This window comes from Trachinotus anak, unplaced genomic scaffold (genome assembly GCF_046630095.1).
Source record: "Trachinotus anak isolate AG129_WGS33_773 ecotype Australia unplaced genomic scaffold, CSIRO_AGI_Tana_v1 ptg000001l, whole genome shotgun sequence".
Lineage (NCBI taxonomy): Eukaryota > Metazoa > Chordata > Actinopteri > Carangiformes > Carangidae > Trachinotus > Trachinotus anak.
The window spans coordinates 10,321,753-10,349,284 of record NW_027273852.1 but is presented as its reverse complement, the minus strand read 5'-3'; the positions used below and the strand labels follow the sequence as shown (position 1 = coordinate 10,349,284).

The window sequence follows — 27,532 nt, the reverse complement described above, 5'->3', positions numbered from 1 at the left end:
TATATATATTTCAGATTATATTTAGAAATAACATAATTAAATCATATTTCACAATACACAAATATTTTCTGGAAGCACCTTAAATATACCCATAAAGATTTACAATCGTAATCTTATCAGTAACATCCCAAACATTTCAGCAGAGTCTGAGAGACTAACTGGAACATGAACTCAGCACTGTCTCATGCTGTGTGCTGTAGCTTAGCCTTTCAAACTTCAGGAAAATAACTTTTTTTTTTTGTCACACTCTGGCTTTCATTTTATTATTTCCCAAAATTCACCTAAAATTCTACCCTTCAAATTTTTTTTTTTTTTTCCCTGATTGAGGCTATTTTTTTTTCCACGTCATCTCCGGTGGTAGGTGCCGACCTGCTGCTCCCCCCCACCTCCCACCTCCCACCACTGAAACGGATGAGGCTGGATTCCACTCCATATTTTGTAGTCGGCTTTGCCTTTGCCGCTGCACATCTGATCTGAACACAGAGCGCTCCCCTCCACGCAGCATTTCCAGTCTAACACAGCGACCGGGGGGGTTTCGTCTGCCCAGCGAAGTTGAGTCAACACGCCGGGAAAACGCTCTGACTGGATTCATGAGGCACCTCCGTACTCGCAGTCCTCTTTCCTGCGGGCGCCGGTGGACTTTTAACCATTCTCGGGTGCAACAGAGCCCCCTTTTTGAGCTTTGGGAAATGTGTTGGTAGACACTAAGAGTTCAGTTGCAACCGTTTAACACCCACTCATTAAGTACCTGCGGACCTGCTGCAGGGGAGTTTTGCCAACAAGCGGGATATAGCCTACCGCAGAGAACCTTAAACAATAAGGATCTTCACAGAACTGAACAATGCTCAGACTAGAGACCATCGTTTGCACTTTTTCTGTGCTGTGGGTTGCAGCAAGAGCAGATTTTAAAGCACGGAACTGCAGCGAGGTGAGGGAGGCTTGCGTCGGGAAGGGCTTCAGCTTCGCACATGTTCCTCTTCAGGAGATCCCAGGTAAGGCTGGACCTGTCAGTCAGGCTCACGACACTGCCAAATACGGCATCATTTAGGTAAACAGGGGCATGTTGTGAAAGAAGCACCACATCTGTGTTTAATGTTTAGATCTGGATGGAAAAGTTAAAATTCTCAAACCACCCCCACTGTAACTCATTAAGGACGCAAAATAGGTCTGTAAAGCGGTTGGAGTGCTGCAGGGGTTTGCCCGCATCAAACAGCACCTCAACCACCTGTCACTCACCGAGTTGCTGCGAGTCTCACAGTTATAAAGTTTTAAACCAGTTGCCGACATAATCCTAAGCGACCCGATAGGATATTGAGCAACAGCTGGAGCAGCGTCCTGCAGCCTGCACCAGTAAAGTGACGGGCCTGGTGCGATGTGAAGCGCCTGAACACAGCACTGGCAGTTTCATGATTGCACGTTCATACTGCGATAACAATATTCTATAGCATCCAGCCAGCATATGTGGCGGATATGAAAACAGCCCCGTTGTAAAAATCAGTCCCTGTAGAGGTCTCCGGCGGTGCCAGCCAAGCAGAGATAATGAATGGTCAACTCTGCAGATTAACTCAGATTCCTGCGAAAATGAGGTGATGAGGTGAAGTGGAACTGCTGGCTCCTGCAGCGCTTCAGTAGTTGCCCAGTCCATAGCCATGAGTCACTCATTCTGTGTAATTTCAGCCACTAGCGAAGAAATTACCTTATTCAATCAGTGACATATTTAGGCCTATTTGCATTTGGTTCCTGTGACGTAAAATGAAAAGATTGGACAGAGATCATACATGCGAATAATACAGGTTTAATGATGTTTAGTTGGACTCCCTGTTTCCTGTCAGAACGTAGAAACTTAAGTACCATATTTTTACATAAATATAATATCCATAATACTTATATTTAGGTGGCTATGGATAAATAGTTCATCTTTTTTTTTTTAGCTGTTCAAATCATATTGATAAAAATGCCTCCTGTAAAATGTCATTATTCTATTAAATATACCAATAAATCAATGAATCATACCAATGAATCAATCAAATGAATCTCTGCCTAACAATATTAATATGAAAAAGTTAAAATACTTGGGTTTAATTCTGTGATTTCACAGGATTTTTTCCAGCCCCGCACTTAGCATAGTTGTTATTTATGTATGTATCTGAAGAAAAGAAATTAAGGATAGGTGTTTTTCTTTCATATTACCCACGCTGAGTTATCTCTCCAGGTTGTCATTGTTATGCTCTGGGGCCAGTGATTCTTTCTATAAAGCAGGAAATCTGGCACAAGTAAAAGGCTGCATATTTGATAACTGGCACACCTGTTCAGAGATGGGTTGAATAACAAACTGATTAAATCCTTTGGATCCAGGTCCCTGACATCACAACTAATCTCCCAAATGAGTGAAAAATTCTATCTCTCTCATCTCTGATTGATGTCACCCTGAATAAACGCCTTTTGATCTGGCCTTTGAATGAGTCATAACCTTACATGTCTGCTGGAGAGACAACACATTATCAACACCTCAGCACATTCAGACAGTGATGGGCACGTCCTTCGGGCTTCCGACTTATTCCCTTTCACTCATGCAAACAACATTTGAGCTATACCAAAGCTTGACCAAAATGAAAGTGGAAATTCCTTTTATTTAAAAGTTAATGCATAAGCATAACATCATCTGATCAAAAAAGAGCATCTGGCAAATATTTGTCAAGTATCAGAAGCTCTCCCATGGAGATCTCCCATCTTCACTGTATTGAACTGTGGACATGCACATAATTTGACTGATGGTACTTTGGTTGACTTGAATTTATTGAGTAAAGTAGTTGCTTGGGGTTGACAGTTTATTTATTTATTTGGATAAGGACGACATGGGATGTATACGAATCAAGAACACTCGTTTGAGATTTGGGGCATATTACCAAACGACATAAAAACTTCACACACACATTTGTGTTACCCTCATAATCTGTATTTTCATGTTGCAGGTTTGTAATATTAGCCGTATAGGAGGTGGCACTGAGGGGGTTAAGAGCATCCATATGGCAGGTGGAGAGGGTGTGAAGTCATGACATTAGTTTGGAGTTAATATTCCAGTACCTGTACATTAGTTGGTCCTCAGGGACTCGGTGTAGAGCGGCTCTTAAAGCCTCCCCTATAGCTTATTGTGTGCGTCTGTTTCACTCTATTAACTCACAGATGACTTGGTGCTTTCACTGCTTCTATATACCATTCACTTATGTTAAATAATGTCTCTTTGCTGTTGGATTTCTTGAAATGAGCATTATCCGATAGGCATAGCCTTTAACGCCAAGTTGCAGTGACAGATCGATGTGCGTGCTCATGCTTTAGATGTAAGTTGCCATTAGAGACTGTTACAGATGAAATTAGTTAGAAAACACTAGAATTCACATATATCATTATCTGTTTAATGTTAATCACATTAGACCACTGATAAATTCTTTGTCACGTTAATGTTAATGAACACTATTTGTTTTAATTTAGAGCCTTTTTCAACATGAGGTTCTCATATTGGCCAAATCTATTATATTTGTAACGATTGAACCATAACAGATATAATAGAGAAATAACAGCAGAGTATAGAGGGCTCAGCACCACTTAAAATGCTCAGCCACAACTACAGTATGTTTTTGTGTGGAGTAAAAAAAAAATGAGAATTTTAAAATCGCGGATTTTTGCCGTTGTGTTTGGTCAAACAGAAGGAACCGGGTCAGGCGGAATGACAGCAGTGGAGTCCGTGTGTTATTGACAGAAATGTTGTTATGATCCGAAGCCTAAAGGCTCAGTTGGTGCAGTAATTCCACAAGACTTAGGCGATGCTTCTGCCTGCTGACTGGCCAGGCTGGAGGCTGTCAGCAGCAACATGGTGAAGGCATTTTGAACCATGAGAGCATGAACTCTCAGATTGCTGTAAAGGTCTTTTGAGTGTTTACACATCTGAAAAATGCCCAAAGCATCTCCCTTTCCAGGGCATACTTCACTTTCTGTTTTTCTATCTAATTTGACTGTTAAAAAAAAAAAAAAGCAAATAAAAAAAGAATGTAGCCTTAAAAATCTAATTTCGAAACCTCTTCTTCCTTCGGCATTGCACTGATTAAAGATCAAACCTGCTCTCAGTCTTGCCCCTACTGTCTCAGTTTCCACTCAGTGGATTACCCAACGTCTGAGACGCGATGAGAAGATATGGAAAGTGAGTCATACAGCAGACTGCTGGATTCAGTGGAACTTCTTAACATGTCATATTCTGTCATGCGGTCATTTGACATCCAGCTCTATTTACTCCCAGCCAGGAGATGGAGATGGGACAGAAATAACGTTGCTGATATTTTATGTGATCCTTGGCTGTCTGCACAACGAGGCAAATGATCTCTGCTGAAGCGTGTAATGTGCACAGGTTCTCTACTATCATGTAATGGAATGGAGAGGATTAAACAGGCCTAAATGGGAGTGCCTGCAGAGGGAATGGCCAGGTGACTTTGTTAGCCCCTGCAGCATCCGTCAGTATCGCTGTGATGTATTGTCAGATTATTGTGACCTTCCTGTCAGTCACACAGATCTGGGAGTGAGAGGGAGCACAGCTTTTGTTGGGTTTATGGTGTGTTTATGCCTTTAAATTTCACCCTGCAAACATCATAATATTTGGGATAGAATTTGCAGATAATTGGACTTTTGGGTTTGGCAGTTATTGTCTGAGTTCATATATATAGCACCAGCATTTGAGGCTGCATTCGACTATATAATGCATCGTGAAAGTGTCCTACTGAGAAGCAGAGGGGGATGCTATCAGGGAAGAAGAATCCAAACAATCATCGTTTTTTCCCCGCAGCAGAGGGGATTTCTCAAATGCTGCCTCCATCCCTGTGTCATCAATCATGCTCATGAATGCCAAAATGGCCTCATGATGGCCTCTCTCTGCGGGTGTTCCCTCTGAGAGCTGCAGGAAACATTTTGTCCTGCAAGTGTCTCAGGGTTGCAGCATTGGAAGCAGAACAACACAACTCTCAAAGCATGTCAAAAAGCTGCAGGGGAATGTTTGATTATTTTTATTGTATTTTAGTTTTTTCACCGTCCTGTTTTGGTTTGAAATAGAGGTTAGTGTTATTGTGCAGAATGCAGAAGAGTGTCAAGTGCAATACATCTGGCATAATTCATTTCTATTAAAACACAGAAGTCCTCCATTAAAGGCCCTGGAATTTTTTTCTTCCTTACCTTTTTCTTACTGTGAGCAGTGGCATCCTGCATGTGCACTTTCAGGTTTTGCCCTCACTTTTCTCACTTGTTTGAAGAAGGCAGGTCTTAGTTGATGTACCTAATAAACTGTTCTTCAAATTATTCTTCAGTTTTATATACATGCAATGTATATTCCTTAATCAGGTGTTGCATCATTGGCTGCTTTTCACAGTGTGTCTCTCGCTGTCAGGGCATTTAATTTGTTCATATGCTGCATTGACATGGAACACCCCCATGGTTGTCTCCATACGGCCAGGCAAAGGTTTTTACTAAATTATTTTATCCTACCCCTCTGGAGTTCAGTTTATGTAATAATGCTCTTTTGCAGATCCCCAAAGGAAGCTATCCTCAGCTGTGAATTCTGATGCATTTGAGTTTGTTTAGGAAGGAAGGAAAGTCGTGTCTTCAGGGTTAGTGTGTTTTTTTTCCAAGACCCTAAAGTACTTTCTGAATAATATTTCTAAACCCTAATCCTGTCTGTGACCCACGCCTTGTGTTTATTTTGTTTGTGGCCTTCAGCAGGGTTTATGTCCAACTTTCGGGTTGTTCATAACTCTGGTTGCCGAAATTTTAATACAGCCTACACATTTAGAAACCAGAAGGGATTTAAGTTGGCAGTTGGGCAGTTCATAACAATGCTGTTTATTTTTTGCTAATTTATAGTGCAGATTATGTGAAATCATTATTCAGACAATTTCAGTTGATTTTCACTCGTACTGTGTAGCAACAAAGCGTACTTCTCTCGCTGCAAAATATAATTTCTGAATACATTAAGAATGGAGACAAAAACACATGAAAGAGACACTGAGTTATTGAAGCTTGGCAAAATACTGTAAGTCTGCCGTGTTTATCTGTTGATGAGCAGCAGTTGTCACATAGGTTTCTGGGGGAAAAGTGGTGTGAACACAGCCATGGAGAATTAATGTTTGTCATTTGAGATAAATCTACTGTGAAAATCAAGGAAATGGATTGAAGTTGTTCTCCTGAGGCGGCGTGGCAATAGCTGTTTAATGGTTTAAGAATCATTCGAAATGTGAAGGACTGCGTGATCCAGTTGTCAACAAGAGATTGAATAGATGTTATTTTGATCTATTACTTCCAATCAACAACTGCCCAATTAAACTCTAACCTGGAGCCAGTGAACATTTAAGAAGCTGGCATAAACACATTCCAACCAAGCATCGATCCTATTTGCATGACTCCACATCGGCAGTGGGTTTTTTGGCGTTGTTTGTCCATCCCATTCTTGTGAATGTGATATTTTGCCTTTAGGGAATTTCTTCAAATTTGACACAAACATGTCTTTGACCAAGAATTCAGACACTTAATTTCACCTTGAAACTGTGGTGATTGTATAGGTCCTCTCTGCTGCCGGGGTGTAGATGTGTCAAATCACAAAGTGCCACCAGTTATGTTTCTGTATCCGTAAGATTATGAGAAGGCTGGCATTATTGTTCAGACATTTTTGGCACACATCTCTCAACGTGATATCTGACTACCTCGTCTGATTCTATTTATTATTTATTTGTTAGAGTTGTTTACACAGTTTCCAGTAGAAGACAAAATTTTGCTGTCTCTTTTCAAGCTGTCCACAGATCCTCACTGACTTTCAGGAAACAATCCTCAGGATCAACGTGCGTTTCTTCATTGACATGAGAATCAAATTTTGGCTTTTGGCGGTGACGTATAGCTGGTACTTTTCCCCAACACCTCATCTGCCTGTCAAAACCTACCCATCATGAAATACAGCCCCCTTGAATGCCTCATTGCTGTCGTTGGATCTATCTTTAGCCACGCGTCTGCCACTCCTGTCTTGTTGACGTCTGACTAGACCTGATGTGCAACTGGAGAGGATGTTTGCCTTTACACTGCTCCTGAGGACGGTTCAGGGTGGTGCGTTGGAGCAGCCCGCCGTGGGGAGCAACGTGTTTAGCGGTCGACTTGTGTCCTCTCCCTCGCGGTTAAGCAGACTAGAGGACGCTTGCACTGTAACAAGCCATCAGAGCTGATAATGACCAGTGTTTGTAAACTAAACTGTAAATGCTGAGTGAAAAGTAAAGATCAGTGCAGCTCTCAGGCCCCTCCAGGTCTCCAAACAACCACCAGCTGCTACCTGTGGTGTAGTTCTCTGCCATGCTCCACTTAGCAAGGTGAAGCAGAAGAGAGTGGCTTGCCTGCTCAGGTCTAATTCTCAGGGGCTTCTAGGCATGCTGCCCACGTGGATTGAATATCCACACTAGTTTTCTCGTGCCTACACAAGGCTTTTTATTCCATACTTTTCAATAAATATCAAAGCCAGACACAGTGCTATATATGCTGATTATGCTGTGCCCGACACTCTTAAATGTGCTGCACATGGTGTTAAGGAAATCCATACATTAATCTTAGGTGTAATGATATTGGTGCACCTTGCAGAAGCACATGAATATTCCATAACTATTACCCTCGAGGTCAAACATATTGTACTTTTTGGTTATCTATTTATCTTCTTGGCAAATATTTGTACAAGGGTAAAGGATAAATCTAGTATTTGTGAATAATTGTTACACGTGCAGGATTGCCTCATTATAAGATGTAATATGTGGCTGAAAAAAAAAATATATTATTGATTAATCTGCTATTTATTTTCTCAATGAATTGTTTGGTTTGTGAAACTTCCGAAAACAGCAAAAAAACATACATCACAATTTTAATTGAGGCCAAGGTGACATATTCAAAGTATGTGTTTCATTTGACCAACAGTCCAAAACTGAAAAGCAGTCAGTTTACTATCATTATATGATAAAGAAAAGGAGCAAATCAAATTTGACAAGCTGGAGGCCAAAAAATGTTTGTGAAATTTAGCTTTTTGTATGAAACTGGCTGAAACCGTTGCTCAGATATCAAAAACAAGGAAATGATTAATCTCACAATGTGTTCGGCTCAAGTGGATTGCAAACACTTTTATCTTACATGGTCATCTCGTCCTCCAGAATTCTCATCTTTGAACCCAGAGGAGTAGGTATCAGCTGCAGCTTCAGGGACAGTTCTGTGTTTAAATGTCACAGTGTAGCCCAGTATTGGGAACGATCAGCATGGAAAGTAAATATATTGTCTAGAAAACCTATTTCTCCACAACAATTTCTTCAAAGCCTTTTAAAAATGGTTCTTCTGCAGTGACAGTGGGCAGTTATGCATTTATATTTTTCCTTCAAAGAGTTTTTTTTATAGTACACTTAGAAATATTTCAATATAAAACACCATACAGTTGAGTCAACACTTGGGTGTTTTATCATGCACACAGCCTTGCACATGGCATGTTGCAGTGGAATATCTTGACATATTCAAATAAAAAATAAATAAATAAATAAAAAAAAATACTGATACATTTGGTAGGAGTATGAAACTGTTCCAATATCTTTATTCCTGTCCTTTTTCCCTTCACGCTGACTCTCCTGAGGATGAAGAATACCATCATACCATTGTACTGTGCTGCTTTTATTGTAGACTGTTTTATGTCAGTGAGATTTCATTTCCTCTTGAACCTGTCCTCATTCACCCAAGGACATACACTCCTCTCTATCAACATCCCCCAGTTATTTAAAACACAGGCATGCCTTTCATTATGACTTCTGACATGACCCAAAATGTGATAGGAATAATGTCATTCAGTTTTGATTGATTCAAGTTCTAACCTGAGTGAGAAACTTGGCTATTCTGTACACAAAACCCTCTGGAGACATTATTAAGAGTGTAAAGGAAAGATTGTGTGGGATATGCAGATTTATAGATCCATGCTAATGTTCATATGCATTGAATTTCATTCTCATGTACTGTAGTTCCTGGGGATATGACCTGACTTTTACGTGGAGTTTTCTTATCAGAGTCTGATAATCCATCAGTCAGGGGGCAGGGGTTTCAGTGTGCTCAATCCATGTACATTAAGTACATTGCATGTCTGAAAGCATATGACATGAACTGAATGTGATCAGTAGATAGACCAGGGTGTTATAGCAACCTCTGGCTAACTTCTTGATTTATTATTGACGAGACAGTGAAACAAGTGGGCAAACTTAGTCCGTTTAGGCCAGTTATAATGAGCTCCTTACAGTGTATCGTGTGGAGAGGTGATGCTCATGGATCCATACTTATTCTTACAGTGTATCCACTCACACTTGTTTCCATGTGTGTTTACCAGTTTTTACAATGCTCTTCAAACCAGTTAGGTTGTCCTGGCTGATTTAGGTGGATAAATCCCAGATCATCAAGATGACTGAGGAAAAACAGTGTTATATGAATGGCATGCATATGTGGTGAAAAAATGAATGCCTGTATCACCAGTAAATAAGGACATTTTCAGAGCCTGGCTACTGTGAGAAGATGGAAAATAAGACCGATAATGGAAACAACAGGGTCTGGTTGGAAAAAAATTGACAGGTACTTGCATCCACTTCTTTTAGAATATTTTTGAAAGAAAGAATGAGTGTATTGCTGATTTGGGATGTGAGCTCTGATGAACACAAGACTAAAAAAATCTGCAATGTTTTTTTCCATTTAATTTCATGATAACTAAAATGATATTGAGATGTCCAGAGTTTTTGTTGACTAAAAATTGGCCAAAAAATATGAAGGAATTGAAAACATTTCAACTAGAACACATGGGTTCTCAATCTCAGAACTAACAGCTGCCAACAAGCCACCAAAATTAAGAGCACTTTGCACCTGTCCTTTGGTGATGAAGTGATGTGACAGGGGAATAGCAACTTCAGTGGTATCAGAAACGTTGATCTCATTAGGACAGAGTACGCCTTAAAGTGTGAATGCATAAAAAGTTTGTCAGAGGGAGCCGCGGGACGCAGCAGATGGCATAGCACATATGCTGTGGGTCTCTTTAGCCAGGTACACTGATGAATACTTCTGAGAGTTGGCCTACCTTTGCTGTTATACATGGGAACTCGGACACTTTATTCTCTAAGCTGTCTCACAAGTTGTGGCACATTACTTTGCAAACACCATACATATTTTCATATAAATGGGAAAAGAACACTTGCCATTAAGAGTGCATCCTCCCGATAGTCATCCTTCCTCCTAACTTTATCACATTTCACTTTTTTCTTCATTATATCAAAACGGGAGTGGGAGAGTTAGGAATCATTTGCAGGTTGGATATTAACACTATATCAGATAGTTCTTTATTTAAATAGGCGTGATTCGAGCAATTACAAAAAAAATAAAGGGGTTTTGAAAGACACCCATGGAGGGATGCTTAACCCCAACCCCAACCCTAACTAGGACGAAGGACACATGAAAAGTTTAAAATGCATGCACATGATGCATGAAATGTCCTGAAGAGAGGTGTAGGAACATCAAGATGCTTCCCGTGAAGGATAGGGATAGAATTGCCTATGCTTACAACAAAGTAACCCTAAACATATTGTAAGTGCAGTCCATGAAAAAATAATATGAAATCCCTCTATTAAATGACAGGTATGCACTGCAGAATGTGAGCAGATCTCAGTAGGAAGAGGGCTGAGCAGAGCTGCTAATGTAAGAGCTCCATTAGCAGTGATAATAACCTGGTTGATCTGACTGACACTTCATTTGATTACAGACTGACATGAAGTAATTGCAATTTATTATTATACACAGTATATTTATAGGTATGGGTACATGCTGAGTGAGTGCATAAACCTCTCATGATTTCTGTCTGTGTTGGAGCAGAGTTAACAGTATTGCCATAGCCTTTGTGTGTTTTGAATATGTATTGCTGCTTTTTTGTTCTCATTAATGTGTTAATATGAGTAGGATCTGCTGCTCTCTATGCATGTTAAACATGATCTGGTGCCATTGCTCAATGCAAAGTAAAGTTACCTATCATCCTGTTTGCCCCGCACAAATGGAGGACAAGGACTGGGATAGTACAATGAGGTTAGGTTGGGACAAGTCTCTTTGTCTCACCTTTACAGTCCTGTAAATACTGAATGACTCATCATAAGCCCACTTTGATACAAGGCTATTAGTAGGAAATAATTCCCCTTCAGCTCCTAAAGTATGGCTTGCTCAGGATCAGACAGCTTGAGGTGGAAATCATACTTGGTACCACACCAACCAAAAGCAAAGAAAAAACCCCATCTGTATAAGACTTGGCTCATTGCAGACCCAATGAGTAAAGAAACAAGGAGGACTATCCCAGAGCTGCGCTGAGACATTTGCTTGAAGACGGCTTTTGTTTTCACAAGCGTTTCCAAAAACCCTTTGCAAGTCTCATGGGTGTGCACTCACACCGTTCTATTTTTCTGTTTTGAAAGATGAGCTGTGGGGCGATAGAAAAGCTGATAAAAGCTTAAAGTTATGGTAAATGTATCTAAATCTAAAGTACTGTGACAGTGCAAAAAAGGTAAGTGAATGATGAGTTCATATGTCTGTGTGTGTGTGTGTGTGTGTGTGTGTGTGTGTGTGTGTGAGTGAGAGAGAGAGAGAGAGAGAGAGAGAGAGAGAGAGAGATATTACTTAGATAATTTAGATAATTAGTTTTATACTAAAACACAATACTGTGTCAGTGCCAATTTGCAGTTTATTTGGAGAAACTTGCTGAGTTCTATAGAATTGATAATAAAGGAACTGTATTCAGCCAATAATGTCTAGCGGCAGGCTTGAGGTCACCACTAACTCCCATCTCCAACTGCTCACAGCACAGACGAATTTTTATTTTATTTATTTATTTTTTTTATCCCCTTTCCCAAACTGTGAACCAGCAACACAAATGCACATTGTTCCCATTACAGAAGAACAGAGTTAGTGCTCATAAGTGTGACCTATGACTTATATCTATACTTTTAACACACTGGGCATAGGAATCTGATCAATGGCAGAGAGCTGCATTATGCTGCAGGGCTGCTCTGAGAACTTCCTGATCTGTTACGTTCCTTAATTCTTTGGGGGTGATACCCCAGTAATTGCAGTGAGGAAAAAAAAAAAAACATCCCTGAATCAGTCCCTCTGTGATAGCTTGGAGATCAATTGTGATGAACTGCATTGCTGGCAAAGCTGTTGGTGAAGAAGCAGCTGAACCTCCAACTTAAATGACCATATAAGTGCAGTGAATTGGAAGCGCTCCTCCACTTTCCTGCAGTTCCCGAGCAGCCAGAAACCAGAACGGCTCGGTAGACTGCCTCTAACAAAAAAGGTGTAGCTCTAAGCCCCTGGATCCATACACGGTTCAGTCATGTACCAGGTTTATACCCAGTTTGCTTGAAAAAAGTCTCTAAATTTAGTAACAATGTGCTAAGTTATCAACTGCAGACTGTAAACACCCCCGTAATAGAACCTGGTTGCACCAGAAACTCAGTGGCGCGGCACTCAGCTGACTAATGGTGGAAATATCATAAGTCAGTCAGTCAGGGACATTTGAGGTTATAGGGCTGGCCCCACTGTTGCAGTCTCCTATGTTAAATTCCACTTTTGTTAACCCATCCCTCTACCCCAACCTCCTTCTAATAGGGAGTTTGTTGCTCTAAAGGGGAAAACCTAGGGGCCTTTTTTTCAGGACAATTTAAAAGTAACATAAACTGAAGGAAATATAGGAGGATGAAAGGATCAAAGAAATGAAAAGAAATGAAAATTAGCTGAAGTGTAAGCACTGATAGAACTAGTGGCCTGAAAGGAGGTGAAATCTCAATTGAAGTGTATGTAGTGTTAGAGGAATTTAAGTGTAACTGAAAGTGTAATTAGTGAAAAGAGTTGACTGCTGAATGAATTTTAGTAGCTGAAAGGGGGGTTAAGTATCATCAGACAGTAGAGAAGGGAGACGGCGTACTTAGAATGAGTTCCTGTATCTGTGTCACGTGGGTTTCGCCACATTCCTGCACCTTTTAAGAGACTAGCAGCAGGTCTGAGTCTATTCACTCCAATGGGAGAAGTAAACGTGATCACAGATTATGACTGATTCTTTCGTCTCATAGTTACCAGAATAAATACTGGACCCATTTTTCACAAGCCGCATATCTTCAGAACATTCTGACACTAAAATGGTATTTTTTTTAGACAGACAAATCAGGAAAAAAATTAACTTTGTTTGATACCCGTCTCTGTCTCAGCGACACAGTCCCGTGAGATCTGGCAACACAGATAACTCTATCTCTGTTGGCTCTGCTCTGGTTTCACTGCTGCAGATGTCATTTTGCAACCAGATAAACAGAAGTTAAGAGGGACTTATACATGAAACCATGAATTAAAGGTTAAAACAATCAACCTTGTGTTTCTTTTACTAATAATACCACTATTATTATTTAACTGTTCTGTTAATATTATCAGACTGGTATGATCTTGTTCTGGGTTGATCAGATATAAAGCTAGCAGATAAAAACGACCAGGCCCACTTATGAGACAGGAAGTGTAAACCATTTCATACTATTTGCGCTGCTTGTAATGGTTTTCATTATAGAGCATCTTTGGTAGCATGTGAAGTGTTTTTGGGGTAGTGGCTGAAGGGGATTATTGCAACTTCAAGACGTGAATACATGCCCCAAGAGCGGTGTTTTTCTTTTTTGATTTTTGTTTTTTTAGTGTCACAGATTCTGCAAAATTACGCTTTTTATTATCAGAATTTGATCCATTCTATCCCAAAACATTTGGAAACTATAGAAAAATTGTGTAACTATTATCATATTATTTAATCAAATTCATGTATGTTATCAGGTTTTCATACACAGGCAATGCTAGTTAGTTGAATTAATTCATTTTTGTTTTCAGTCTCTTGATGACATTGACAATAGAAAAACTAAAATATAACCAAAATAATATGAATAGGTGAAATAACTTTATAATGTTTTAGAATCTTTGTGACACTACAACAAACCCTATGTGTTTTTCTTTGCTGTAGAATAATTGTCTGGTCCACACTCCATCCTGTCTTTTGCTCATGAGTAGCCTGTTCTCCAGTAGCTAGGTTATCTGTGAGGGTACAGTGCTGTTTTAACCTTGGCTTGGAAGGTCGTGGCACTTTGCTGAGTGGTGAAGTCCCTTGAAAGCTCCTTCTCATATGTTGATGTACGACAGGCTTATTTTTAAGTGATGTTTCGCTCTGTTGAGACTGCTGGAGCACACAGTAGGGTTGTCATGTCAAGATGGATTTTTTTTTCCCTTCTTGACATTTCTGATGAAAAGGCTGTACTCAAAATTTGTAGCCTGAGGGACTTCCCAGTAACATGTCTCTGACTCGGCCACTCTAACTTTATTTTTAAATAAATATCTCACCTATTTTCAGTCAGTGTATGCCTGAACATTGATGCTGGAATTGTCAGCCTCATTTAACAAAACATCTGTTCACCTGATTGCTCCAGTGACATATTTGCATAGAAATCTTCCTTCGCTGTAAGATCAAAGCTTTTTTTGAGGGGAGATTATAATGTGAGTAAATCTTTCTATATTTTGAGAGTATCTGTTATGTTCTCTTATTTTCACACAATGTTCTTGTTTCATCAGAACCATGGAAATACAATTTTCCAGGGAAATTAACTACAATATAACAAATATATTGAAATTATATTTAAAGATTTGGTACAATGATTATAATATATAATTAATCAAAGCTGTCTATGCATTTGTAATGTGTGGGATGTTTATTTGATAGATTTTGTCATCAGGAAGTTCAGGGACACTCATACCCATTACCTACTGAAAAAAGGAACAAACACTAGTATTATTTGAAACAAACTCGCATAGTGAAAATACTGAAACAGGTTAAATTACACATTTGAATTCTCTGTAAATAAGAGAAGGTATTTTGATGGAAAATAAACACCCCTGGTGAAAATAATGAAGCATTTTAAAAGTCAAAATTCCGTACCTTGTAGAGAGGATGTGTTGTTGGAATAGAGCTTTCTCTCTACCACCCTCTGTTTCAGCCAATGCTTTGCATACCAACACAAAGATGTTCCCTCGCTACAAGCCTTTTTTATTTTTTTCTTATAGAGTTCAGCTGTCTGTTGAAAAGTAAGATTTATGGTGAGAAAAGAGAAATTAACTGCACTGTTTTTATTTTACACAATCCTCTGTTGCTCTGGCCAGCAACTAAAACATCCTTTCTGCATCATGCATACATGCATTGATATACTGTCTGAACATCATTTAAATGAAATTATTGGCACCGCACACAATTTTTTTCTTGTGCTTTGTCAGCCAATATTAAGCTTTATAAAAGCCAAGCATAAATCATCTAGTCCTGTTTTACCTTGAGAGAATGTCCTGCTAAACAAAAACTTCAAAGATAAATATGCACTTCAAATACTTGTAAAGATAAATATAATATTCTTATTGCTAGTCTGGAAGTTCATTCTTAACCTTGTGATCCATATGTGGGACAAATAATCTGAACTCAAAGCCCGTTTTTACATCTCACAGCCTTCATCAGTGAATGGAATTGATTCAGGTGTCACAAAATACGTACTTCAGTTGAAAGTTTTGAGTCCGTTTAGTTGATATTACTTTGTCACACACTGTAGTCACCGTTCTGCTTGTGTTTGTTGATCTGCTTTGATCTTAAAGCACCAGGCAACACAACATTCTGAATTCTTGGGAGCTTGGTCATACCAAACAAATGTAATTATGCATGCCAGCCTTTCTAAGCATGCACATTTGTTGAAAGTACCTTTCATACTTTAATCTATGATCAAACTGACAATTTTACGTCAGCATTGTGTGAGCTACAACCATCTTAATTTTCTTTTAGTCTGCTAAGCTTTAAGTAAAAATTATTATAAATCAAGTTAGTTTCTCTCTCTCTCTCTCTGTCTCTCTCTCGCTCTCTCTCTCTCTCTCTCTCTCTTTCTTTTCACTATTGTTTAGTAGAAAGGCTGTGCAGTCTGTCTGTTGCTGCATGCAGTGGCAATTTTACAGCTGCCATCTGCTTACAGCCGCTTTCCTAATTGGAAGCTCATGCCCACTGTAGACAACATACATAAAAATCAGCTTTTTTTTTTTTCTTGAGAAATCTGATTTCCTTTTGTTTTGTAGAGGAAAGAGAGATCAGAGATAATAATATGTGTGCAGGGAACACAAATGGAAAAATCTGTGAAATGTCATCTATTTAAGTCATGATGTACTTCAGATACAGGATACATGCCAACGCCAGTTGTAAAGGGAACTTTGGCAAGTCAGTCGAGTTTATAGTTGGACTGAATTCCATTTGAAGTCTTCATTGACAATCTTCAGTCATCATGACGTGACAGTCATTATTACCACGTCATTGTATTTCCATTTCATTTCCTGTTGTGCTCACTCTCGCACTGTGATATTGGATTTTAGACTGTGAAATGAAATAAATGCTGTAACAGACTGAGTCTGCATTATCTGTGGACAATGGAAAGATGTAGATCGGAAACTTTTAATTCACTTCAGTATTTTCCCAGTGTCATGAATTATGTAATACGCAAGAGAATGTTTTAAATGAATGTGTTTTCTGTTTCCTTATTGACTGGTTAACACCTAGCCCATCAGGTTTCTTACTGCTTAAATGTGGAACACCGGATTGTTCGTCTTCAACACAGAATAATGTTAAAGAGGACCTTGTATTGCCATTTTTACAGTTCATCATTTTACTCTTGATTTCTGTTAAAAAAGATTTACATGCTTCAGTGTTACAAAAAGACATTATTTTTCTTCTTCTGTACGTCTTATGCAGTACTCTATTCATACCCCAAGAGCCCTGAGCTCTATCAGAGCATTTCAGATAGCTGGCAACTACCATGGCAACTACATGTTCCATCCATGTCTTGCTGTAAACAAAGGGTTGGTTTCTGCCTTATCAAGTCGGAGTGCGATCCTGAACAAGAAGACGATAGACCTGGTACACCTTCACAAGCTGGACATGAGCACAAAAACAAACATTGCCAGGCAGTCGGAAGGAGGGCAACAGCAGAAATGTGGAGAGAAGTGCTGCGAATTGGGTCGCTCAACAGTCTGCAATAGACTTTGCATTACAATGTTCGTAATCTGTATATGTGGACGCTTACGGACTAAACAAATGTAAATAATGGAAGAATAGACAGACAATAGGACTTCACGCTTCAAAGGTAGGGAGTCACAACTGCTTCGCTGTTTGCTAATTTACGATGCTGGTAAATCTGAATTAACTAAACTTTAGTGCTCTACTGAAAAAGCATTTATACCATTGTGCGTGTTGCTTGGCTCCTTCTCACTAATGTGAGCAGGTTGCCAGCAACCTGGTTAAACATTACTGATCCACAATTATAATGCAGACTGACAGGCAGTGAGCCTGAGTCACCCGTTGGGCCACATAAAGTTGGAACTGCCCTGTCCTTCAGAAATAACAGTTGCAAAAATCAAGCATCTAACTGTGCATAAGTTCTGAAGCAGTCTACCTTGAAGTGCCGAGGCTCACAGTAAAATGTTTAAAGCTGCCATTTCATACAAATGAGAAAATTGGGTTTTGCTCTGACAGAGTTAGTCCCATTGGTGTGTACTTTGAGCCTTGTGAATCTGTAGACCATTTACATGCACAAAAAGCTATATAACACACTATAAAAAGGGAAACTTTAGAAAAGCATAATAGGTCCTCTTTAAAGATTCTACAAGGCAAAAGCTATTCTTACTCTGTTGATTTCTGAAATTAGGAAGTCATTTTCTGTGCAGAGAAAATTACAGTGAAAGCGCTTAACTTGTTTCATGTGGGGATAATTGTCATTGACAAGGATTTCATGTTGGACTGCTGACACTTTAAATGTCATTGAGTTTGTGAGCTACAGTTCCGACAAAGCAAGTCTGACTATAATTCATTGGCATGTGGTTTATGCACACCATCTCTCACACACATTTGCTTTGTATGGCTTTGTGTCTGAAATTGTTAAAAATCAGTTTAACAGTGTTCCTAATAAACTGAAATGGCTAGAAATTACTTTTGTTTACCAATTAATGATAAAGATGGCCACAGCATGGGTGAGTGCAACACAACCTGTCTTGACAAAAACATACTGATTTGCGGCACAATGACTGGATATTGATCGGCACATCAATGGCACTGGATCAATAGAGCCAATTTGAGGGATGGTATACAACAGATCAAGACTGATATGCTCACTCATCTGGATTCAAAGGTGGACCCGATCCAAACAAAACTGAGCAGCATTCAGCTGTCCCTTCAAAAAAACGTCCCCACTCCTCCGGCCATTGAGAGGGTGCAACGCACTCCCACTTTCCTTCACAACGACAGAGCTCGACCCAGACCTATCCTGATCAAACTTCTCAATTTCCAGGACAAGGTGAAAATTCTGCATCCTGCCAAGGAGAAGAAGAAGCTGGTGTTTAAAGGTACTCGCATCTACATATATCCCAATTTCAGTGTTGAACTCAAGAAGAAACGCCGTTGTTTTGACACTGTCAAACAGAGATTCCGTGAACTTAATTTAAAATACTCCCTTCGGTATCCGTGCACACTGAGTGTCATTGTTGATGGCAAACCTCAACTGTTCGTTCGCCACAAAGATGATGGCGAAGCCGGTGAAGCTGCCTTCATGTCTTCAACTCTCTACCATAAAATCTGTTAAAGCAGAACTTTGAGCATACAATATACATGGATATTTGAATATCTCCGGCTTTTTGCATCGGGTTCTAAACTTCAGCCATTAATGAACTGAATGGCTTGACTTCCTAACTGCTGTTTTCATCTTCTATTATTCCCTTTACTCTTTGGGTAACTGGTTAATCCAGGAATGTATTCTTCTAATTTGATGTATTAGCTCACAAGAATATTTTTAAGTAAAGTCTGTTAAAAACTAATTTGTTTGTTGGATGGCTGGGGGTGCTGGGCCAAATTATGTGTTATTTGTATTTTTGTTTGTTTTGTCTTTATGTTTTTTGTTTCTGTTTTGTTGTTATGTTACCACAACCCACTACAACCATCTTAGTTTTCTTTTAGTCTGCTAAGCTTTAAATTCTTTATTAGCTATGCTATTTCCATGAATTCTTATTTTCGAACTGAATAATATCAAAGGTTTAAAAATTGTTCATCTGAACACAAGTCTCTTGCCTAAAATTGATTTACTTCGGGTATAAGTAGTCCAAAATAATCCTGATATCATTACACTGTCTGAATAACAACATAACATGCTTAATAACAACATATCTGACAATGAAATCAAACTTCCAAATTATGTATTATGTTGAGCTGATAGAAACTCCAGGGGTGGTTACATATGTAACTTGGTATCTGAAATAATAACACCTACAGTTGAAGTGCAACATTTTGAATGCCTTTTGTTAAGTAACTTTTCATCAGAATGAATATATAACAATAGGAAATATTTATAGACCTCCATCCGTCCTTGTTGAGTCCTCTAAATGTTTGATCTCTACCGTCAACTCAATCACATGTAAAAATGAATCTAAGACTGGTTGGATAGGTCTTCTGTTAAAGATAAAAACAAATTTGAAAATATAAATTTAACACAACTAATTAAGAAAACCACTTGAATCACCCGAAGCTCCCAGTCTTTACTTGATTGATACATCTGTCAGGGTAAGTGACAAGTATCCAAAGTGTTTGTCTGATTGCCTCAGTGGCCACTCAGTCATATATTGTATATGGAAGATTAAAGTTCCAAAACTGACACCAAAATCAATTAAAATAAGACAACAGAACAAGATGAACGTAGACCTATTCATTTATGATCTCTGTTCATAATCTCTATCAACTGGAAATGGTACCAATCAGGACAGCTTGGGTTTTTTACATTCTGAGTTCACACAAGTAATTGACAAATATACTGCCTGGAAAATCTCAAACATCAAGGGAAGACATCTACCCTGGATTAGTGCTGAACTGTTGAGTCTCTTTAGGGAAAGGGATAAGGCTTGGGCCAAATTTCACTAGACAAGGGGAAATGCTGATTTACAAACACTGGCATATATACCTCTAAACCTCACTTGTTGCAAATCCAAACCGCTCAATCTGATTTAAATACCTTACAAAACTGGTTCTTATGTAATAAACCATTATTTAGTAAAACAAAATCATACAATATGATTTTTGGTACTAGACAGAGCCTTAAAAGAAAATGATTAATCGTAACGTGAAATGATGGTGCAGTACTAGTCTGCACAGAGTTAATCAAATTAAGTACTTGGGTTTATGTCTTGACACCAAACTAAGATTTAAACATCACATTGATCATCTTCGACGCAAAGCTAATTTTGGAACCAGTGCTTTATTTTGGCCCAAAAACAGTTTTATGCTTTGTATCTGGAAGAAACTTGCATCACAACTTATACTACCATTTTTTGACTATGCCAATGTTGTGCATCTAGAACTAACCTCCTACTGCTCAGCGTACAATAATCTTAGATTTGTCCTTGGCTGTTCCTCTAGTGCTCATTACTGCTTAATGTATAACTCTCTTAAAAGGCCTCCACTCAGTACAAGAAGACACATTCATTGGCTTCAACTAATATTTAAATGTGTACATTTTAACTATCATCACTATTTATAGCAGTTTCTGGTACAGTGCTCATCAATACATCATTTGAGGCACAATACTTCTTTTCCATCCCTATAGTCAGAAAAGCAATTGGAAAACGAGGTACTACTACTTCTACCACAACTACTACTAGGGTTAGGACCATTAGTCAATTTGTAAACTCTCCTTCCCTACTGCAGGGGTTTCCTCATCAGCCAGCTGTGCAAAAAGTGTTCATCCTATTCATTGGAAAGACTGATCTCATTAGGGCAAATATCACTCCACCCATCTCTGTGGTAGACCTCCATTGCCCCTCTTTGGATTTGTTGCATAGTTTTAGGCCAATATCAAACAAAAAAACATTTTTCTTTTTGTCTGTTTTGCAGGTGAACATCTTCGTGTATGTCCCCAGGGAAACACATGTTGCACCCAGGAAATGGAGGACAAATTTGGTCAGCAGAGTAAACAGGACTTTGAGAATCTCGTTGACGAAATGAGTCATGAATTGAGAAGCACCTTTGTTTCCAGACATCAGAGATTCGATGGTAAGTCTTAACTTAATGCTTTATGCCAATTAATGATCCTATTTTGTTTCCTCTTTTTTATTTTATTGTTTTAGTGGTCAGTCACAGCAAAACAAATTACTACAAAAAGGAGAATCAAAAAATTGAGACCGCATGTGTTAATTTGAAAAGATTCACTGTTGGTACGTTTGTAGCTGTCCTCCCTCGAGAGGAGATGAGGTGTGAAAATCTCATGAATATGCCTTGGAGTGGAGAAGCCTCTTGTTGGATTAGACAAACATGGCTTCTTGCACAGCATATTGACAGCTTGAACAGCAGTACAGAGCCAAACTCTGCATTATTAAGGTTGTTTGGTGGTCTTGTGCTGTGTGTGATCTCGTCCTAGCCCCATGGTGACTGTCTTGACCACCACGCAGTCACTGAGCTTCTGTTATGGGAGTGGATGTACTCATTACTGAACCGAGCTCACTCCACCTCTCCATCTCTCCCTCTTGGTATCCTTTCTCTGTGGAGTCAGCTCCTTGTAGTTACAGTTTAATGAGAAATAATAATCCCTCTAGCTCTCAAGATTAGACTGTGTGGGGAGCAGCGGCTTATCAGTGTGGACAATAGTGAGGGGTGGTAGAGGTGAAAATTGTCAAGCACAGCCACCTGTCTGCATTGTCACACAGTTTATTAGGAATGCAGGATAGAACCCTTTAATGAGTTATCGCTCAAAAACCTTTTAAAGGCAACTATGTTTGGATTCTCATTGTCTCTATGTGAATAGCAGGACAAAACTGAACTCTTTTAAAGAAAATACACCATAATGGTTCCTTTTTTTATTCTTTTTAATCTTTTCAGGCTTAATGTAGATTACTAATGAGACACATAATACAAATAAGACAGCACCCATTATTATTACTACTATTTAATCCTTGGCATATACCATACATATGTCAAACCCCTATCTTTAAAAACCTCAAATAAGTTTTCTAAATTCATGAAGTAATTATGAAGAAATAGCAAAGCTGTCTGTAACCATCAAACTATGGCAGCCTTTACTGAAATAAATATGTCAGTGCCAGCATAAGCAAACATTATTTTTTAATGCACTCTCCAGAACAGTAACAATGTTTCTTATGGGAGAAATAAAAGAGAAATTTTGAAACCACAAAATATAAAGTTATAAAATCTAGAAAAGCCAAAGGAAACAAGAGCGTTAAGAGCTTTTAAAAGTGTGCTGAGACTTTGGCTAGATGCTCTACAGCCGAAGAGCAGCAACTGAACAAAGCAGTATCACCATAATAAAAGGATACTGTATGCCCAACATAATGCCATCTACAGGTGCTGTAGCATTGCAGCTAATGCAAGTTAACGTTTGATTGAAAAAAATTTGAAAAAAAAGATGACTTTAATTTATTCTACTGTATATCGATCCAATTCAATATGATTAATCTTGCCTTTTGCCTGTGGCATGATTTGCATATACAGTGGCACAAAAACAAGCCTCCAATTTTCTGGTTTGAACACGTGCACAAAACCAACATGAATCCAAGTTAATTTTGAGTGTTGTTACCAAATCAAACATCTTCCAACTGCACTTCTGCTGACATTTTTCTGCTCTTCTGCTCTGCTATAAATCTGTTTGGCTGCTTGTCATCTTTGGAACTGATATTGCAAAACAACAATCTGTGAAAATGGAGGAGTCTAGGGGCGATGAATCTACACTTGTCTCTGAATTCAAAATTGGTATCGAGTAGTAATTGCGCTACCACTGCAGAGCTGAGACGGCTGAACTGGTGGTCCTCGACAGCTGCTTGTGTTCAGGGCTATCACAGGTGCACAGACAACAGAAGGTAATCAGACTGGAAATGCAAAAGTGACAAAATTGACATTTTACAACACAACTAACATATTAATATATTAACGAAAATAAAAGGTTACACAGTATAAAGGTTTATAATCCACTACTGTATATCTCCTATGATTCCAGCCCATTTAGAATATATTATTTTCTGAAATTTTAAGCTTTTGTACGATACCAATGTTAATAATCATGCACATTAAGATGGCTTGGTGGTTTGGCCTGAGCCTAATCTGTCAGCACCTCTTACACCAATTCACCATTGAGCACTTGTTGTATGATCTATTAACATTGTGTAAATGGATGTATAAATAACATAAGATATAATATGTCAGCATGAACATAACCTCTCCCCTTGGACCTCAGGATTGAACAGCAGCCCTCCGGATGGTTCAGTTTATTAAACAGTAATTCTAATCTTTGTCCAAAAGTATGAGGTCAAAGAATAGATTTTCATATATAAATGTTTGAGTGATTAATAGTGCAATTTAATACTCAGCAGTCAATGTCTTGTCTTTGTATGCTCATTCTTTTCAAACTATTCAACATATTATATGAAACAAATGCTATTGAGTTACAGTATACAACTCTCAGATGATTGCACAGTGCCCAGAAACTCAATGTCACAATGCCTGGGTGATGTCTGTCTGATTTTTCCAGGAATATATACTTCTTTAGCCTGCATGTGATTCCTGGAAGCATGCATAAATAAATAAGTGTTATTTTGATCAGCCACTGTCAGGATAGTGAATGTCATAAGGAGGACTCCAGTGAGGGAGGAAATGAGGTTTGTCCAGCAGCACTTAGATGCATGACTCCAGGCGCCCCTCTTCCTCTTGGGGTTTGCTGCCACTCTCCATAATTTCATCACGGTCAAAGCAGATGCTATATGCAGGTTTCAGCTCCACAGAACCTCTGCTGTCTGGAGACTCTGTGTCTGCTGTGGGTGTTGACTGACCACCCGCTCGGGGAAATATGCGGTATTGATTGCTAGATTTGAATTTCACCAAAATCTTTATTTGTCATTAAATGAATCTGAGTGTTTGAAGTGTGGTTGTTTAGTTTTGAGCAGGAGATGTCAGATGAGATTTAACAAACCAGTGCCATAATAAATAAAAAAATACATACATTTTTAGTATTTCAGGTATTATTTATTTAGGGATCTGCATTTTTGTTTTGACTCAATGCTCATTTTTACCAAAATAAGGGTTGTGTTGGCCTTGATACTGAACAAGAGCGCATAGATAAAGATCCAAACAATACAGTGCTGTTGGTTCATTTAGATGCTCTTTACCATCTATTTAGCACCTGGCTCTGTTGTCCCACCCACACAGAGTCAGTGTATGTGTATATTTTCTCGTCTTTATGCAGAGTTTGTGATGAGTGTTACTGTAGCTGTCAGTAGCTGGCCAGCCCACGCATACCTGACACCACAGCCTATGTGTCACAGTGAGAGGGCACAGTCTCGACTATGCCAAGACCATCTGAGCAGAAATACAGGAATATCCACAACAATCCAGTTACACAGTACAGCTGTATGAATCTAAGCGAGAAACAGCATCATCTGAAAAAAAACCAATGGCAAACATGCTGCCACATTTGCTGCAATCAAATGTGCTTATTTATATATCGAATAGCATGTCTGAATATTCTCATTTGTTTTTCATAATAAGTATCATCAAACCAAAGAAAATAACTGTTCATAGAAATTACAGCACAATGGCACATACAATTCTTTTCTCTCTTGCTTATTAAAGACTAAACCAGGGATCTAAATTGCTAATCAATTGCTGGCCCTTCTGACCATAAACACCATAGTGCTAGGTAGCCATACAGAATAATAATGTGGTCCACCCTCTGCAATTGATCCTTATTTGCAGGCTCATGCACTGTTGTATTGTTGGAAGGTTGTTGAATGTTTTTTAAACACATATTCAAGAATGTAAAAAGAGAATTTTCTCTGCACTCAGCAGCTATTGTCGAGGTGCCCTTGAGCGGAGCACTTGACCTAGAATTACTCCAAAGAAGCTGCCACCATCCCGCGCTGGCCAGTTACCAGGTGTGGATGTGTGTGACTAGATGAATGTGAAGCTGGGCAGCACTGAAAAGGGCAAGCTTGTTCAGCGAAAGCATTCTTTAGTTAAGAAGTCCTATCGAACCATCCAGTTAGGTGTAGGTAGTGTGTAGGATTCAGGTCAAGATTCAACAATATGCATCTGTGTACACTGTAGGACTTTTACAGGGAAATATCTGGAACTGTAACAAACTCTTTCGTTTGTTTTCCACTCTAAATATTCTTGTTTTATCCTCATGGTAAAGAGCTGGATATGGTGATGTTCAAATATGAGGAAATAAAATCAAATTAGATTAGATTACTAATATTTAATCAAATAGTGGCAAGGGTCTTTATTTACCTCAACTGCAGAAGGCACCAGGCTCTTATTTGAGGCAGGCTTTCATTAAAGCCAGGCCTTTATTTGTAATGCCATCTATCTGTATAATTGATCATATTTTGGTATTTTGGAGACCTCGTTTCCATCCACTTCCATTTGCCGTGTTAAAGTTGCTGCATTACGATGTTAACATAAACTTAATTCCACCTGTAATCGTTTCAAATTAAAAGCCCTTTAGTATTACATTGGACATAACCCTCCATTTGTTCAAAAGGCTTTTATTGTGAAACATTTACAGGCATAGCACATGCAGTAGGACAAGATGTGAATGAATGAATGAATCAAATACTTATGATGGGTAATCCAGAACAACAGTTTTCAAAATAGCAGGATTATATTGTTGAATTTATTACATTAAAGTGGTAGAAATGCACAGGTACCGGGTGTTTATCCAAACTCATTTTTTCTGCAGCCTGTATTTCAGGGTCAGCCTTTCTTTGTTCATGATGATCACAACCCCCGGCCATTATTGGACACTTTATAGCTAGATATTTTTGTCTGGACTCACCAGCTTTTTATTTATCAGCTGTGATTTTGCATTGAATGCCTGTGCTTTTAACTGTCACTGTGTCACTCACGGAAGGCAAGTCACAGTAATTAGCACAAGAAAATGGACACATAAAAGGTCAGCATGTCATGTACTCTTCTGCTGCAGAACCCTTTAAGCAGCCCTCCATACACTAGCACTTCCTGTCAGACCGATCAGTGACCCAGCTTATGATCGACATGTGGAATTCAAAGTGCTCCTTTCGGCAGCAAAATTGGCAGTTTCATGTGCAGACATGAGAGCTCAAAGAGGCTGCACACCAACCCATGCACTTTATCTTATACAGTTTCAATAATCACAAAGTGAGAGATGGGTTCCCTCTTTCATTTGGTGTGGTCCTGTAGGAGAAGGCTCTGAATGGCTCTGCTGGAGATAAGAGGATGTTTAGGCTACTCTGCTGCATGATCACTAACACTCAGGTCATATTTGCAGTTTACACAGGGCAGCTTCACACAGAGATCCGGTAATGTAATGCTTGCAGGAATGTGTTTTACAAAGGAGACATCTGAAAAATTACAAGAAGAAAAGATATTGTATTGAGTTAATTAGCTTTCTTTGAGTGTATTTGGCTCCTTTGATACTTTACATTAGTGTGTGGCCTTAAAATCAAATGCTGCACTTTAAGAGATATATTGTGAATTTTTTGTATTGTTTGTCCCTTGAGGAATGTCTGATTTAAAATGTTCAAGGATTAATACATATTCATCCAGTTCCATGCAGCTATGAGCAATTCTACAGTGTTTCAGCGAAAAGTGTTCGAAAGTGTTTGAAAAGTGCTTACAAATTTTTGAAATTGGTGGTTGGCTTTCTGCATAAAACAATCCAAATCAGTGCCAATTTTAAAACCAAAGGTAAAACAAATTCCATTCTGGATCTCAACAGTCAATCTACAACGTTGTTTCCAAAAAAGTTGGGACACTGTGTAAAATGTAAATAAAAACAGAATACAATGATTTGAAAATCATGTAAACCCATATTTAATTGGAAAAAGAACAAAGACAACATATGAAGACACAAATGTTGAAATGCTGAAATTTTATCATTTTATGAAACTGTAACATTTTTTTCTTAATTTGAATTTGATATCAGCAACACGTTTATTTGCATTTTACATTTTACATAGTGTCCCAGCTTTTTTGAAAAGGGGGTTGTACTGTGTCTCAAAAATCTGTTGTTGTCCATAAGCCCCCTCTGGGCCAGAGTTTCCCCCCAGATTGTGGATTTACCCCAAAACATTTCACCAAATCATCTATCGCCCCACCACATCCTAGCAACATTTTAATGTCTTTTATTTAGTGCAAAATGAATAAAACGTTAAACAAATTGCATCACATTTTTGTTAAATCAATAAAGCCACTGCAAATATATTAAGTTCTTCTTGAATTTATCTGAATAATCTCTGTCTCTCAGGAGAGATTTATAAAGGTTTTGCTAAGGCATCGATTGCATAGCTGTAAACCTGAAAATTTTAATATATG

General features: G+C 38.7%; 1 protein-coding gene across 1 annotated transcript in view; it reads left to right on the top strand.

The window, feature by feature from the left end:
- The first annotated feature begins 462 nt into the window (after positions 1 to 462).
- LOC139619969 (glypican-6-like) overlaps positions 463 to 27,532 on the top strand; it is an 86,349-nt gene continuing 59,279 nt past the window's right edge. Inside the window, exons 1-2 of the mRNA XM_071475054.1 lie at positions 463 to 992; positions 21,071 to 21,229. Of these exons, the coding sequence (XP_071331155.1) occupies positions 842 to 992; positions 21,071 to 21,229 (310 nt within the window). The 5' untranslated portion in view covers positions 463 to 841. The remainder of the gene's footprint in view (positions 993 to 21,070; positions 21,230 to 27,532) is intronic.